We start from the raw sequence: 17711 nt of genomic DNA, 5'->3' as shown, positions 1-17711 counted from the left end.
ATATTTGCCACAGATCATGCGTGTGTGAAGGTTTACCAATCTCTAGAATCTCTGTATGGGTCAATTAGTAAGACTTTGAAACTACTTCCATGGGAGTGTAGCTCCACTTCACCAAATAGTTACTGAAAATGATGAAGGACTAACATTACTACAACTTGCAAATTAGAATGAACCTGAACTAATGATAGATCCACAGCGCAGGAATGCATCACTTGAGAAACAATTATATGGGCATCACCCCTGCTACTGTCTGAATCATAAACTTGTGGTTAAGATTAGGCCAGCTTCATGCTCAAATTGAGGAATTTTCATGCACAATCCAATATCAAGTTTTTTACACTAGACCTTTATAGAAAATAATTATAAAGCAAGGTGCAACTGATCTGTGTAGGCTCTCCGATGAATCCAAAGAAATAATTTATGATATCATAGCTAAATGTACTAAACTAGCATCAATGGATTATATGTGCAGACATAGCCAAGTTCCAAAAATCACATTTTAGAAGTTGGCTAAATCTTATGGATTACTCATATTTGTTCCTGCTTATTATAAATTCCAGCTATCTCCAAGTTTAGAAAATATTGTAGAGGGATAAGGAAGTTATCATGGATAAAACAGCTGTTTTTGATAAGCTAGATATTATATTTTTGGACAAAATATAAAGAAAAACATACCTTATAGAAACTGAAGTTTCATCAACAAGCAACCTCAAAAGTACATAAAGTACGAAACTTGCAAAGTAAGAAATTAAAAGAATATGGAAGGAAAATCAGGTCATCCTCTTCCCTATACTAATTTCAATAACTGCAGTTCCAAAATCTTTAGTTACCAATTTAAAACAATTGCCAATAGCTGCTAATTTGCTTCATGAAATGCAAAAATCAGTGATGTTGCAAACATGTCATTTCAATCAAGTCATTAGCAATCAAGTCCCACAAATTTTTAGGACTTGATTGCTAATGTTTAGGCTTGACCTTTTGGTATGTTCCCATGCACCATCAATGCTCAGAAATCATATTAATAATAGTACTGGGTAATAGTAGGAGTAACAGTAACGTTAACATTCTTAATATAAGACTGGGACATTTATAATGTTAACATTTCCGTGTCTGGAAATAGCAAAAATGGCTAGCTACTTATTAGTTATATTGCTGTACTGTATTTTCACTGCCTAGAAAAGGGTCAAATGTTGGTGGGATGCCAAAGTAACTTTAGCTGGCTCTTGCTTACAATGCGATTACTATGAATACACTTACAAAATATTGAATGAAATATTACAAAATTGATAAGAATAAAACTAACATAATTTTATTATTATATTTAGTTATTTGTGGGAGAGTGCTTGATTATTTAGCACACTTCCAACTGTTTATTGCTGTGTCTGTGCTCGACTATATGAGAGTTGTCCAATTTTGCTTGATCATTTTGGTCCAGTTTTGATCAAACCTAGTCATGTGGGGCAAGAGTCCCTTCCTCCTGCCATTCCACACAATTCCTTTAAAGGCAACCTATTTTTAACTCATTACAAACTGAACAGGTTTTTTTTCTTTTTCATCTTTAGGAATCTTACATCCTGTGAGCAACATTTATATTCAGTCCTGTAAATGTCTACTCAAAAGTAAATACACTACAGGTTAGTGGGACTTATTCTCATGCGAGCAGGTACAAGATTGCTATTTTAGCATTTCACATTTCAGTTGTTCATTTCATATTATCTCATAACGAAACAGAACATATATTAGGTTCTGCTCTGGAACAGTATGACATAATTAAACATATGTTTTTACCATGAACATAGGAAATAACATCATAATTTGTACATTCAGTACAGGAACAAAGAGGTATAAATTTACCATTTCTTCCCATTGATTTCATGCTGTTGAACTGTATAGCCAAAATATGCTTCCTTAGACCCTGGTATAATTCGTGGTTTCTTTGTGTCAATGTTGAAGGTGTCACAAAATCCTAAGAAAAACATATAAACAGAATTCAGCTGTGTGGGGAAATGACCAGGGCATCCTTTCTGATCTGGCAAATAAGTACAAATACAATTAATACAATAAATATATTTAATTATACATTTTCTGACTCCAGTTTCAAATTTTACTTCCATGGGAGTTGGGTTTTTTTTCTTTTTTTAAAGTCCATCTCAGGCCTGAAAAAGAGGTTAGTGGCAGGCAGTTATTTGAAGGGGAAAGTCCTTAACTAGAGACCGTATCTAGTGTCATAGTAGGAGCTCCTCTCACACCTGGGAGTGTAGAAATTAGCTTTCTTTTCCTTAATATTTAAGCATGGGATTCCTTTGAAGCCTCCGAAGATTGGCTTAATCACTCCTCTGTAAGACTAAATGGCTTTCAGCTCAAACTAAAGGCAATCTTTGATGTCTGTTTGGAGCCTTACGTATTTGTGGCCAAAAGATTTGGGGAGGTAGAAGTGCAGTGCTTAATTGACAGATTGATTAGATTAATAATCTGAAGGCTTGCAGTTGATTAAAAAGGTCCCATGATTAATCTGAGAACAGACATCTTGAAATTGTTAGATTAGACATCCTTCAGTCTCGAGAGTATGGTAATGTGCTCTGAATAGAGGACTTGGAACAGCGTCTAGTGTGGCTGAGAAGGCCAATTCGAGAGTGACAATCCCTTCCGCATTGAAGACAAATACAATCTGTCCCCTATCCAGCTCCCTGCTTTTGCTGCTTTCGGGACTTCCTCTTTGCCCCAGCCTGCTGTACAAGTATCTCTTCAAAAGGGGAGAGGCCATGATGCACCGCCTGCCTCCAGGCTGAATGCTCAGGTGTCAAGGTTTCCAATCTGTTGAGGTCCATTCCTAAGGCCTTCAGATCCCGCTTACAGATATCCTTGTATTGCAGCTGTGGTCTCCCTCTGTGGCGATTTCTCTGCACTAATTCTCTATACAGGAGATCCTTTGGAATCCGACCATCAGCCATTCTCACGGTGTACCCAAGCTAACGTAGACATCGCTATTTCAGTAATGTATACATGCTGAAAATTCCAGCTCATTCTAGGACTACTCTATTTGGAACTTTGTCCTGCCAGGTGATACCAAAAATACGTTGGAGGCAATGCATATGGAAACTGGTCAGCTTCCTCTCCTGCCGTGCACAAAGGGTGCAGGACTCACTGCAGTACAGGAGTATGCTCAGGACACAGGCTCTATAGACCTGGATCTTGGTATATGCCATCAGCTTTTTATTAAGCCATACTCTCTTTGTGAGTCTAGAGAACATGGTAGCTGCTTTGCCAATGCGTTTTGCATAGCCAACACCATGTTCCATGATCTCATTCAATGGTTTTCCCTGCCAGAAGGATAAGTTTTTTTCTTTGACAGTTAAAATTGTAATCATTAATAAAAAGTACTTGTGAAATATGTGAACAGAGATTACCATTTGCAAAGAGGCATTTCCATTCTTGTAGGGAGAAGGAGTTCATTTCCTCCTGTGCCTCATGTGAGTAAAGCCAGCCTGTGTGGCCTTGGACAATCTCCAGAGTCCCAGGGTGGCCTCAGAAGAAGGGAAGGGTCAACCACTTCTGAGTACTCTCTATCTAGAAAACCCTGAAAAGGTGTCACCATAAGTCAGAATTGCCTTGACAATGCATGATGATGATGATTAACGTGAATCTGCAAATTCTATATAATTTGCAGATTCACTATATGATTATAATAGGAGGAAGTCTGCTGTTTTGCTTTCTTTCTATGTAACTTTTATATGCAACTTTGCATGCAAATTCATTTATATGCAACTTTTAGTCATATAAAATTCATGGATTTGATCAGTTGAGCCGCCCAGAGTGGTAGAATATACCAGATGGGCAGGATATAAATCAAATAAATAAATAAATAAATAAATAAATAAATAAATAAATAAATAAATAAATAAATAAATAAATAAATAAATAAATAAATAAATAAACAAACAAACAAACAAACAAACAAACAAACAAACAAACAAACAAACAAACAAACAAACAAACAAATAAATAAATAAATAAATAAATAAATAAATAAATAAATAAAGTTGGCCAGGAGCCTTCATGATAATATGAAGGGTAAATTAAATGGTGGGGGGAGAGAGAGGACATCTGCAAGGAAGGGGAAATACCAGTTCCCTCTGCTCAACCATGAAAGCACCAAAATATCATTTGAAAAACTGCAACAGTGGAGAAACAGAACAGTTTGGGTGAGTGCATGTATGGCCGCCTGAAGAGCATAAATTACAGGAAAGCAATCACCCTTTTTTCTCTGTTCACAAAAGAAGGTAATGACTAGTAAATGACTAGGTAATGACTAGTAAACCAAGCAGCCCATACTAATCTTCCAGATGTGTAGTCAAATTCTCCCATTTTACAAACTGAACCAGCTGGATACCAAATATTTTGTTATCTACAGCTATGCCTGCATACATTTTTTTAAAAAATTAATTTAATTTAATTTATACTCCAATATCTTACAAAAAAAGTGCTCAGACATCCTAGTTTTGTTGATGTACTTCTGAAATGGTGGCACCCAGAATTAGATACAATACTAATGCCAGTTGTAGTCTGACAAAAGCATGGTATTTATCATTATATCTGATGTATTCATATTTAGCTTGTAGAACTGGAGTGTAGAAATAATGTGTTAACATTCCTTTTTTGTTTGTTTGTTTGTTTCATTACTTTTTTGATGCAAAATGCTGAGGAAGAGAGGGAACAAGGGCCTTTCCATGATGCTGGTGCTGCTAGTTGCTATGGTGGTGCAGTCTGCTACTCTTGGTTCCCTGACACATGAAATAGCTTCATAGTAGATTTCCCCTTGCTAGGTCCTGCAGTCTAGATACTAGCTCTTTCTTTTTTAACTGACAGATTAATTTTCAAAGAGGCATATCTTTTTCATTTCTCTTCATCTGCTGTGACTGTAGTTGCCTAGATTCTCCTCCCCACCTTCTTTTGAAGGCAGAAACATGAACAAGAGAATGAAACAGAATAACTCTTTCTCCTACAAAAGGAGAAGGGGACGACAGAGGGCGAGATGGTTGGATGGTGTCATTGAAGCAACCATCATGAATTTGAGCCAACTCTGGGAGGCAGTGGAAGACAGGGAGGGCCTGGTGAGCTGTGGTCCATGGGGTCATGAAGAGTCGGACACGACTTAATGACTAAACAACAACTAAACAACAACCTACCAAAAATTGCCATTGCATTATATGGTTATAGAAATATATTCAGGACATAAGTAACAGAATAATGGAATATTGTGAGACACCGCTTCCAATTTTCTACCCTTTTTGCTGTGTGACAAGCTGTTTTCTTTTTTGCCCTGAAAACTCTGCAACTTGCAGATTCAAACTAGAAGCCTAAAGAACCCTTGAGACAGTTTCCAGCCGATCTGAGACAGATGAAATGGACAATGGTTTTACCCACAAACCCTTAATTTCTTGTACTTCGGCTGTGACTGTTCAAGATGCAGTGGGAGCTTTCTATGATGGAATATAACTCATTCAATATCAAAATCCCTACCAAGGGAAAACAAGCATATCATGAGCAAGTCTATGTCAGCACAATTCCTCCAATATATTCACTTTCTATGTACAGGATTGGGGGGGTTGGTAAGTACTCAGTTATCAAACCTGAAGTACATAGATCTGGCTTGCTGCTTCAGTGGCTACAGGAGTTATTGGTCAAATCAAAGTGATGGAAAAGCAGAATCATGATGTAGTGTTGTTACAACTTGAACCTGAGGGAACTGGTACCATGCAATTAGTTTTCACCCAGTCATCTTCTCTGATGGAATACTGGCTCACTATTTTCTACAATGTTACCTGAGTTTTGTCTGATCAGGAGAGGAGATAGAATAACCCAGCGTGAGTTACAATTGATTGTAGAAGGTTGTCACTAAGAGGAAACATTCATTGGTTTTTTCTATTTAATGTGGATGTTGGATTTCGCACAATGTTAAAAAAGAAGCATATTTGAGAATCACAGCACAGATTTTTGGTTGAATTGGAAGCAAAATGGGGGGAAGCACCATCAAGGATGGTGCAAGAATGCAAGAAAGCAAAATGGCTGTCCAACGAGCCCTTACAAATGGCAGAGAAGAGAAGGGAAACAAAATACAAGGGAGATAGGGAAAGTTACAGAAAATTGAATGCAGGTTTCCAAAGAATAGCAAGGAGAGACAAGAGAGCCTTCTTAAATGAACAGTGCAAAGAAACAGAGGAAAAGAATAGAAAGGGGAAAAAAACCAGAAATCTGTTCAAGAAAACTGGAGATATTAAAGGAACATTTTGTGCAAAGATGGACATTATAAAGCACAAAAATTGTAGGGACTTATCAGAAGCAGAAGACATCAAGAAGAGATGGCAAGAATACACAGAGGAATTATACTAGAAAGATCTGGATGTCCTGGGCAACCCAGAGAGTGTGGTTGCTAACCTTGATCCAGACGTCCTGGAGAGTAAAGCCAAGTGGGCCTTAGAAAGCATGGCTAACAACAAGGCCAGTGGAGGTGATGGCATTCCTGTGGAACTACAATGGTACCTTGACTTACGAACTTAATCCATATTGGAATGGCATTCGTATGTTGAAAAGTCCATAAGTGGAGGCAAATTTTTCCATAGGAATGCATTGAAAGCCATTTAATCTGTATCTGCTGGTTTTCGTTCGCATGTTGGAAACCATATGCTGTTCGTAGGTAGAGGCATTAGTTCCCATAGGAACTAATGCAAAGTCAGTTAATCTGTACTCTACCACTAGGGGTTGAATTTTTTTATTTTTCCTCTTCTTTTGACCTAAGGTAAACTTAGGTTAAAAAAGGGGCAGGAAAGGTTCTTTTTCTTTTTCTTTTTCTTTTTGGTTTGTAAGTTGAGGCTCCGTTCGCAGGTCAAAGTAACTTTTTGCGAATGAAGCTGCTCGTAACTCGAATCGTTCGCAAGTAGGGATGTTCGTAAGTCGAGGTACCACTGCATTTAAAATCTTAAAAGATGATGCTGTTAAGGTGCTACACTCAATATGCCAGCAAGTTTGGAAAACTCAGCAGTGGCCAGAGGATTGGAAAAGATCAGTCTACATCCCAATCCCAAAGAACGGCAGTGCCAAAGAATGCTCCAACTACCGTACAATTGCACTCATTTCCCATGCTAGTAAGGTTATGCTCAAAATCCTACAAGGTAGGCTTCAGCAGTATGTGGACCGTGAACTCCCAGAAGTACAAGCTGGATTCCAAAGGGCCAGAGGATCTAGAGATCAAATTGCTAACATGCGCTGGATTATAGAGAAAGCCAGAGAGTTCCAGAAAAGTATCTTACTTCTGCTTCATTGACTATGCAAAAGCCTTTGACTGTGTGGACCACAACAAACTATGGCAAGTCCTTAAAGAAACGGGAGTGCCTCACCACCTTATCTATCTCCTGAGAAACCTATACGTGGGACAGGAAGCAACAGTTAGAATTGGATATGGAACAACTGATTGGTTCAAAATTGGGAAAGGAGTACGAAAAAGCTGTATATTGTTCCCCTGCTTATTCAACTTATATGCAGAATACATCATGCGAAAGGCTGGACTGGAGGAATCCCAAACCGGAATTAAGATTGTTGGAAGAAATATCAACAACCTCCGATATGCAGATGATACCACTCTGATTGCAGAAAGTGAGGAGGAATTAAGGAACCTTGTAATGAGGGTGAAAGAGGAGAGTGCAAAAAAAAAAAAAAACGGTCTGAAGCTGAGCATCAAAAAAACTAAGATCATGGCCACTCTTCCCATCACCTCCTGGCAAATAGAAGGGGAAGATATGGAGGCAGTGACAGATTTTACTTTCTTGGGTTCCATGATCACTGCAGATGGAGACAGCAGCCCCGAAATTAAAAGATGCCTGCTTCTTGGGAGGAAAGCGATGACAAATCTTGACAGCATCCTAAAAAACAGAGACATCACCTTGCCAATAAAAGTCCGCATAGTCAAAGCTATGGTTTTCCCTGTAGTGATGTATGGAAGTGAGAGCTGGATCATAAAGAAACCTGACCGCTGAAGAATTGATGCTTTTGAATTGTAGTGCTGGAGAAGACACTTGAGAGTCCCCTGGACTGCAAGGAGAACAAACCTATCAATTCTAAAGGAAATCAACCCTGAGTGCTCCCTGGAAGGACAGATCCTGAAGCTGAGGCTCCAATACTTTGGCCATCTCATGAGAAGAGAAGACTCCTTGGAAAAGACCTTGATGTTGGGAAAGTGTGACGGCAAGAGGAGAAGGGGACGACAGATGATGAGGTGGTTGGACAGTGTCATCGAAGCTACCAACATGAATTTGACAGAACTCCGGGAGGCAGTGGAAGACAGGAGGGCCCGGTGTGCTCTGGTCCATGGGTTCACGAAGAGTCGGACACGACTGAACGACTAAAGGACGATGACATATTTAATGTTATGCAATATTCAAAATAGCCTAGCTTTTTAAATTTCACATGAAATTTATAATATATCGTTTCTTTCCAGAAAGAAATTGCTCAGAGCTGTTCACATTAAAGTGTAAAAATAATACACTTCTTAAAACATAGTTGCCAGCATAAAGTAGTATCAAACTGCAAGAATGTAAAGACATTAAGCTGGCTTCCATTAAATTAGATCAGGGGTGTCCAAACTTTCATCTTCCCTGGGCCACATTAGAAGATGAAATTTTGGTTTGGGCCACACATAAATTTGGTTTGGGCCTCATGGGGGGGGCAGCTCTAGCCGTCCTCCGTAGCCCCGCTCCAATCGCGCTTACCGGCAGCTGCGATCTCAGACAGCAGAGGCTGCCAGCTTTGACTCCGGTGGCTTTATGGGGCCGGGAGGGCGTTCACCTATTGACAGGGATGGCACAATGCAGTCACCCCCTCCCCTCCCCTCCCGCTCCTTCCTTCCTTCCCTCTCTCCCCCCCTACCATTGTGACGTGCCCCAGCCCCATTCCAGCTGCAAGTGCCGGCAGTGTAATTTGAAACGTTGGAATTTCTTTTAAAATAAAAAATTGCACTGGGCCGCATTATGAGCTGACCTGGGCCGCATTCGTCCCTTGGGCCGCAGGTTGGACAAGCCTGGATTAGATCAAACAAGAGAATCAAAAGCTTGCTCAAGAAATTAAATATCTTCGGGAAAAGAGTCCACATATAGGGCAGGTAAAACCTTCTCAAGCAGTGCCACATAATCCCTGACAAAGCACAGCTCACACAAGTGGAGCATTTAAACTGGATCTTAAAGCACAGGCAGATTTACATGAGGAGACAGGCCTGTCTAGATGGGTGGAGGTATAAATCTAATAAAATAAACAAAAACAAATAAGTAGGTTTGTTTAAAAAGGCTTGCAAGGTAACAATGCGCACTCTAATAAGCAAACTAGCAGTTAATATAATAAAAGCTTCAAATGCCCTAGCCAAGATTTTAGTGATAGCATCCTGAAACATGTAAAGTTTCAAGTGGTTTTCAGCACTTTGTAGTGATTTGACTATGTTGTGACTAATTACTAGAGATTACCAGATTTTATAATGAACATGCAAAGCTGGTTCACTTGCTGAAACTGGACAAAAGCACTTCTGGTATGATATATCCTTAATACCCATTATGAGAACACTTATGAGAGCTTACTTCCATTGTTATAATCATTTTGCAAATATGGAGATAAAGCTGAGATATCTGGTACTGGTAGGGAAAAATAGCAACTTATTCAGTTAGCTAGTCCATTAGTTTCATTTATCAGCTCAAGCCCTAGTGATATCTGAATGATGAACACAGGAAGCTCCCTCATTTTCAGTCAGAACCTTGATCCATCAAGTTCAGTACTGTCAACATTTAGCAGCAGCTCTCTAGGACCTTGGGAAAGATTCTGAGAATTTAATCTGGATGCAAAACATGTGCTCTAGTACTGAGCCATGGCCCCTCCAAAAGGCAGAGCTTGAAAATAATGACTCTAATTTTAATGTGTTTCCTTTTTCAGGAAGGATACAATAGTGATATTTTTGTGAAACACATTTTGAAAATGTAATGCATAATGTAATTTATCTAATTATTACTTTGAAACAAATGGTTGTGGTAGTGATTTATTTTTATTTTTAAAATGTATTTTAGATGTGGTTTTGGAAAAGAGAAACATAATTCTTCCCCTTCCCCCATCTTGTCCAATTATCCTTAAGCACTGGACAAATAGATGCAGAGGAATGTTGGATTTGTTGGTTCCTACTATTTCTCATTGTAGTTTTTACAGTAGAGTGGAAATAAAGGAGTCTAAAGCAGAGCCTGGTCTTTGTCAAAGCAGAAAGGATTTGGCTGAGAAACAGGAATGGATAAAGCTTGAACTGAATTTGCTGCTGCCACTTGGACCCAAGCTGGCTCCCCACCCCACCACTTATTTTTCTGAAACTACTTATCATCTGCATTTTGACCAGCATGAAAGTAGCTAAAGGGCAAGGCAACTGCCCTCCAAGGGAAGGCCATAGCTCAGTGGTAGCATGAATGCATGCTTTACTGGTACAATGGACCCTCTACTTAAGGAATTAATCCGTATTGGAATGGTGGCTGCAAGTCGAAAAGTCTGTAAGTCGAATCTCCATTGACCTACAATGCACTGAAAACCAATTAATCCCATAACCAGTGGTTTTTATTCTATTTTTATTCCATTTTGGGTTGTTTTGGTCTGTAAGTCGATTCTCTGGCTGCAAGTCGAATCTAAATTTTGCAGCCAGAGAAGTCTGTAACTCGAAAAGTCTGTAAGTCGAGCCGTCTGTAAGTCGAGGGTCCACTGTAGAAGACTGATGGTTCAGTCCCAGGTTCTCTAGGCTGGGCAAGACTCTGGCATGGCACCCTGGAGGGATATAGCTGCCCACCAATGTAGATGAGGCAATGCTGTAAGGTCAGCAGTCTGATTTAAGATAGAGCAGCATCTGAAGAATGTGTTCAAATAAGAGTATTCTTATATTTCCTCTGTCTGAACTGAGTGATGTGTGATCTTAGCATTCAGTATGTAGTGTTTTTGTGTTTAGGAAGAGTGGGGGACTGTCTGCATTCCAGGAAACCACATAAGCCTATTTCTGATGAGCGCTTATATTTATAAGCCTTTCAATAGTTTGTCCCTTATTAAGTCATCTTATGTATTCCTTGAGTGCTCACTGGAAGGACAGATCCTGAGGCTCCAATACTTCAGCCATCTCATGAGAAGAGAAGACTCCCAGGAAAAACCCCTGGTGTTGGAAAAGTGTGAAGGCAAGAGGAGGAGAAGGGGACGACAGAGGATGAGGTGGTTGGACAATGTCATCGACGCTACCAACATGAATTTGATACAACTCCGGGAGGCAGTGGAAGACAGGAGGGCCTGGCGTGCTCTGGTCAATGGGGTCACGAAGAGTGGGACATGACTTAATGACCAAAGAACAACAAAAATGTATTCCTTTTGCCACCAGCCTATTATTAATTTTTCACTGTTGTTTTATTGTTTTCATCATTATCGTTATTGTTTATGACTATGTGTCCTTGTGTTAGTTGGCCAGTGTAGTAACCTAGCTACTAGTTAGGTGGGATATAAATAAACAGACAGAAAGGCAGCAGACAGACAAATAAATAAATAAATAAATCAAACTGTGTACATTCATAATTTGTATCCTGAGATTAATCCACCCGCATGTCTTCTAGGCCAGAGGAAGCCTCCCTTCTGTATGAAATGCTTAAAATTAAAAAGCAAATTAATAAGCTTATGAAAGGGATGTCACTAGTCTCTTTCAGCTAATATCTGCATAATTGTTGGAACTTAAAGTATTTATACAAGTCACCATAGCAGCAACTCCTGAACAACCTAATCGTTAGGCTGTTGTTGAAGAACTAATTAAATGGTAGAAAGTGATGTACAAAATTACAGACTATGAATACAGACATCAGCAGTTTCAAAGTTTATATGTTAGGCAAGCCAATGGAAATTCTGTAGGGGTTATGTTGACATATTGGACAGTCATGGTTATACTGAAAATAGATGTTTTCTGCTGTCATTGCAGCAGCTTGTTTCTAACTGTCTCAAAATGCTCAAGTTAAATAGATGTGAATACTGCATGATCTTATATTAGGACCAAGAGACCTCTGGGGTGCAAGTATATTAGTGTAACCCCCAAAAAGCACTATTAATTTTTTTGGGTGTGTTAATATGCCTTCAAGCTGCTTTTTTGATGCCTCTAATAGCATTTTGAAGGTATGTAAGATGTTCAAGCAGTGCTTTACCACTGCTACTCTCTAGTTAGTTTCCATGTCTGGTGCAATTCATATCCATGTCTCCTGAGTCCACAGTGTTATTTTAGCACACATAGTTTACAATTAACATGATCAATCAAATACAAAGTACATTTAAAATATCACCAATATAAAGTAGCTGCTAAGAGAAATATATAAGCCACTTCTGAGTACTGTCTGCCTACACTCTGAAAAATTGGGGGGGGGGGCACAAGTCAGAATTGACTTGATGGCAGATGATAATGATTGTTAATGTATTGATACAGTTTCATAAAAAATGGTCCCAACATATAGAAATACAGTTGGACTGCGGTATCTATGGGGGATTGGTTCCAAGCCACCCCACACTGGAAAGAGAGGATAAGCAAAGCACTTACTTCCAGTTTCTTGTGATGTCTGTTTGAACTATGTTCAACGCCAAAGGTTATTATGGGCCATCTAGTCACTTCTGACTTAAGGGCAACCCCATGAATGAATGATTTCTAAACATCTTAGCCTCAACAGCCTTGCTCAGTTCTTGTGAATTCAAGCCTGTGGGATTTTTTAGAGTGGTGGTCCCCAACCTTGGGCCTCCAGATGTTCTTGGACTTCAACTCCCAGAAATCCTGGCCAGCAGAGGTGGTGGTGAAGGCTTCTGGGAGTTGTAGGCCAAGAACATCCGGAGGCCCAAGGTTGGGGACCACTGTTTTAGAGGGTCAGTCCATCTTGTATTTGGTCTTTCTGTTTTCTTGCTGCCTTCCACCTTTCCCAGCATTCTTGTCCAGAGAATCCTGCTTTCTCATGATTTGCCTAAAGTAGGACAGCCTCAGTTTCAACATTTTTTTGCCTCCAGAAATAGTTCAGGCTCAATTTGATTATTATTTTTGGGGGGTCTTTCTGGCAGTTCAGGGTATCTGCAAAGTTCTCATCCAGCACCATATTTCAAATGAATCAATCTTTTTCCTTTCAACTTTCTTAACTGTCTAGCTTTCACACATGGTGATGAGAAATACAAGAATGTGGATGCCAGAGGTACAAGCTATTATATAAAATATCTTCTACTGCTTTAAAAGGCAAATACTATACCTCAACTCATCAAGCCATCATCAATTTATCAATGTACTTTATTATATTTCACCTCAGATTAAATGCAGAACAGCTATTCATATATAATATAATGACAGTTTTCAGTTTTCCTCCAGATTTCCTTTCCTCCCTTGAATGTATTCAGCCTTTCTTGTCATCTCTGCAATATGTGTCTAAAGTAACACATTTTAAATGAGAGTTTGTTGTTATTTATACATTTTTCAGCATTACCCATTTTTCTGGCTACCAGAAAATTCCAAAACAATGGACAGGAAAAAAATCGAGGTACTCCACCAACTACTTTAATCCCAAGACTTGAATGGCTGATTTTATTTCATTAATTTGTATCTGGAGTTTGTATTCTAAGCATTTTTTGTTTTGTTTTTAGAGAGTGCCTGGTAGAATTTCTTGCTATCTCTCATGACTGATTCCCACTCACTTTTTTTTTTAAAAAATTGAAGGGTGACAGAAAGCAGTTTCTCATGGTTTACTAGGAAACTTGTAATGGAGATTATATACACAGAGATGCAGTTAAAAATGAGATGCTTGGCAGGTGAAATGCAATACAGGAAGAGATCACTGGGAGGGTGGGGATCAGTAGACAGGGGGCTGGCCTAGAGCAGCTATGTGGGAAACACGGGTGTCTGCTGAGTGCTGCTGCATGTTTTGCTGTAGAGAGGTTGTACCATTCCATGTATCTCATTGTCAGGCAAACCATCCAGCTCAGTATATGATAAGTGTCTTTTGAAGAATAAAACATTGCAGCATGGTTACTCTATAACAGTTCATTCAGTTCTGTTTGACATTTCTAGATAATGCACTCACAAAGTTATAAATATGCATATAAATTATTGTTCTCTGACCATTACTACAAGTGCAGCCTTAGAGATGGCATGTATGCATGGCAAAATTTACTCCATTTTACATGGTTGTTTCATTGTGTGTTTTTTGGGGGAAAGGAAGACACTGCAGTTTCCTACATAGCTGTGTTCCACAAATCTAGGTGGAGATTTATGCTATTCATTTAATATATATTTCCCTAAACAGTGAAATTCTGGAATTGGGTCTTCTAGATTATGGCAGGAATAAAAGCCCTGTACAAAAGAGTATTTGGGACTCAGTTATCTTGCCTGTCTTCATCGCAAGAGATCTGATTAGGTGACATTTCAGTATGTTCAGGACCTGATCATAGAATAGTAGAGGTGAAAGTCTGGTCATATAGAATCACAGAATAATTGAGTTGGAAGGGGCCTATAAGACCATCAAGTCCAACCCCCTGCTCAATTCAGGATCAATGCAAAGGAGATCTCACAGATGGTTGTCCAATTTTCTCTTGAATGTCTCCAGCACTGGAGCCCTCACCACCTCCTGAAGTAATTGGTTCCATTTTTGTACTGCTCTAACAGTTAAGACGTTCCTGTAACTTGAACCGATTATTACATGACCTACACTCTGGGATAATCGAGAACAGATCCTGCCACTCCTTTGTATGATGACTACCTTTCAAATATTTAAAAAGTGCTATCATAACTCCCCTCTGTCTTCTTTTCTCAAGGCTAAACATCCACAGTCATTTCAGTCTTTCTTCATAGGGATTGTGTCCAGCCCCCTGATCATCCTTGTTGCCCTCCTCCAAACTTGGTCCAAACTTTGTTGGCATCCTTCTTAAAGTGAGGTGTCCAGAATTGGACACAGTATTCAAGATTAGACCTACCTAGTGCTGAATACAGGGAGACTAGTATCTCATGGGATTTGGAGACTATACTTCTGTTGATGCATTCTGTATAGCATCCTGTATGACAAGACAATCTGCTTCCCATTACATTCCCATTTGGTCCACACTGTTCTTATGTGACTTTCTGCTATCCACCAGATTCAGCTCTTTGTTCAGTCCCCAGGACAGCTATGATATCAACATTCTAAATAATGATAAATGAATATACTGTATAAAAATCCACGTACATATAGTAAGTTGATCCTTACAGGATTTTAAGCTTGCATTAAGGAGCAAACAGATGTACAGATACATAGCATACAGCAATCATAACTGTATCACGTTACACATATATGAATGCACAACATGATACAATTATGATTGCTGCATGTTTCCAAACAGTGAAAAATCATAACAGAAGTGCCACCCCAGGACAAAAAGGAACAATTCATTGCTGTGCTCAGTTTAGCTGCAGGCAAAAGACAGCAATTTTGTCCATGTGTAAGGAACATACTAGTTCCATTCCCAAACCATAATTTACCTTGCTTTTTCTACCTTTGGGTTTTCATATTTTGGGAAAAGGACAAATTAGTACCTTTGCAAGACATATTCCTGGATTGGAAATTCTCCTAATACATCATCTTAGTTTGTCAGTATTCTATTCAAGATCGGGAAAAGTTTTCCTTTTGTTCTAAAATCTTTGAGGCAGTTTCTCTGTTTCTGAGTTAAAACTGAGCACAGAAGGATGTCAAACATAAATGTAGGAAAAAGGTCTACTTCCAGCAGCAGAGTTTAAATTTGCAGGAATGCGGCCAATAATAAGTTGAAATTCCACTCTTTCCCCCTCTTCCTCTGTAACTCAATACGCCATCTTCAGCCACGCATCAAACCATATGTGAGAGCCAGGCTGAATCTTAGAAAAACAGAATGAGCACCTAAAAATGCAGCTGTTGCAAAGTTGTGATGGACAGGGGGAAAAAATCTATGTACACTTTCTCGTCCTTTTAGCAAAGAGAGAGATCCAGAAGATGGGAGGAGGGCATCAAACAAAGCTCCATTAAGAAATTCTTCACTTTGCTCCTTTTGTGTCAAAAAAAAGCATAAACGACAACAAACTGGAAGGTTTAAAACAGAATCCACATGTTCAGAGTCAAGGATTGAGATAACACAGAACTTTATTCCTTCTCTACTTCTTTTTTTCCAAATGTTTGCAAAGTTCCCCGTTTTTAGAAAACAATAAACATTACAGATACATCACTCACTATATAAATGAAAAACATAGCAATCACATTTTATTGCTGATATCAGCACTTTCTCCCTCCCTTATATTGCTCCCCCTCCTTCAGCCCTGCCCATGCCCTGGCCACAGCTCCTGCTACCCAGCCAGCTCCAAGCTGCTTTGTTCTGCTTTTGCAATATTCAGCTGATGCTCCAGAGACAGGCACAAACTTACCTGGGAGGAGGCTGAGAGCCCAGGTTACAACCAGCCCTATGTAGAAGTCCATTTGAGTCTTGAAGGTTTCCGATGGTACTTTATCCAAACCATCCGCTAAAGGCACCAAGACAGAGTGGTAGCCCAACTCTGAGAAAGCTTCGTACTTAGTCCACAAGCTTTTCCCAGCTCCCTGACAGAAGCAGCTCCTTGAAAGGAAGTGGGAGGGAATTCAATGTAGGAGGTGCAGAAAGAGCAAAGGAGTGGAGAGAGAGAGGACCAAGCAAGTAGCAAATTACCAGCACCCTTGAAGGGACTGTCCTGAAAAGTGAAACACCCTTCCCCTCCTTGCAGATGTTTGCAACAAATTTAGAAGTTTTTTTTAAAAAGACCCTCAAGCCAAGGTTCACAAAGTAAATTTGTCTAGAGCTCTATAAAAGTCATTCTAATTACACAACATTTACAATTGTTAGATGCTCTTGAGTTTAAGTATCAAACAGACATTATAGTGAGCCCATTATTAGGAATTATCTTCTTCAAGACTTCAAATTTGTTTACCCTAGCACCAGGTTTCTCAGCCCTGCAAACTCAAAGTTAACTTTCTTTTAATTTTCAGTCAATCATTGGCCTCAATACATGGGCTTCATTAGCAAGTTCATTGTTCCATACAGCAACTTGATGGATGCGTCTTTGGAAGTAAATGTTTTCCTGCCTTTTAATTGTGAAGCACGCGCTATGACCAGTTTAGCCCTTAAGCTTCACTGGATGTGTTTTTCTAGGAAAAATAGTGTACAGTTCTACATTTGGGAGATTTGTGTTGCTTGTTAAATCTTACCACCCCTGTCCCCTGCACCTTTCAAATGTCACAGGAAAGGGAAAAGAAGACCCATCACATAAAAGCATGGCATTTCTTCCAGCCCTAGGAAGCTCTCGGACTTACTCTGAACCTAGAGAAAGAGTAGGCATCCCCCCACAATTGGATCAACTCATTCTGTGCAGAAGTGTAAGCATTCTTATGCATTCTCTGAAAGTGTAATGGATTGAGATTGTCAGAGATTGTGAAAACACCTACACTCCTCCTGCAGTATTTCCTCAACTCCCCAATAGTCTTTTAGGGGATGACAGCTACATTTATCTCTGTTCAAAATAGGGCTTCTTTGTGCTCCGTGTCATTCTTCGGGTGAAAGAATTCTAAAAAGGTTATTGGGACAAACATTCAACTCCAAAGGCACTTTATTGTCTTTACATCCTAAATCTCCAA

At 39.4% G+C, this 17711-nt stretch overlaps 1 protein-coding gene across 1 annotated transcript in view; it reads right to left on the bottom strand.

The window, feature by feature from the left end:
* The window catches only part of ITGA11 (integrin subunit alpha 11), a 157076-nt gene extending 140387 nt beyond the window's left edge, over window positions 1–16689 (bottom strand). Inside the window, exons 1-2 of the mRNA XM_072982185.2 lie at window positions 16472–16689; window positions 1855–1966 (exon numbers count right to left, since the gene is read on the bottom strand). Of these exons, the coding sequence (XP_072838286.2) occupies window positions 1855–1966; window positions 16472–16523 (164 nt within the window). The 5' untranslated portion in view covers window positions 16524–16689. The remainder of the gene's footprint in view (window positions 1–1854; window positions 1967–16471) is intronic.
* Window positions 16690–17711: the final 1022 nt, after the last annotated feature.

Source organism: Pogona vitticeps, chromosome 12 (genome assembly GCF_051106095.1).
Source record: "Pogona vitticeps strain Pit_001003342236 chromosome 12, PviZW2.1, whole genome shotgun sequence".
Classification (NCBI taxonomy): Eukaryota; Metazoa; Chordata; class Lepidosauria; order Squamata; family Agamidae; genus Pogona; species Pogona vitticeps.
The sequence above is the reverse complement of the archived record's forward strand: the minus strand, read 5'-3'. Positions and strand labels throughout refer to the sequence as shown.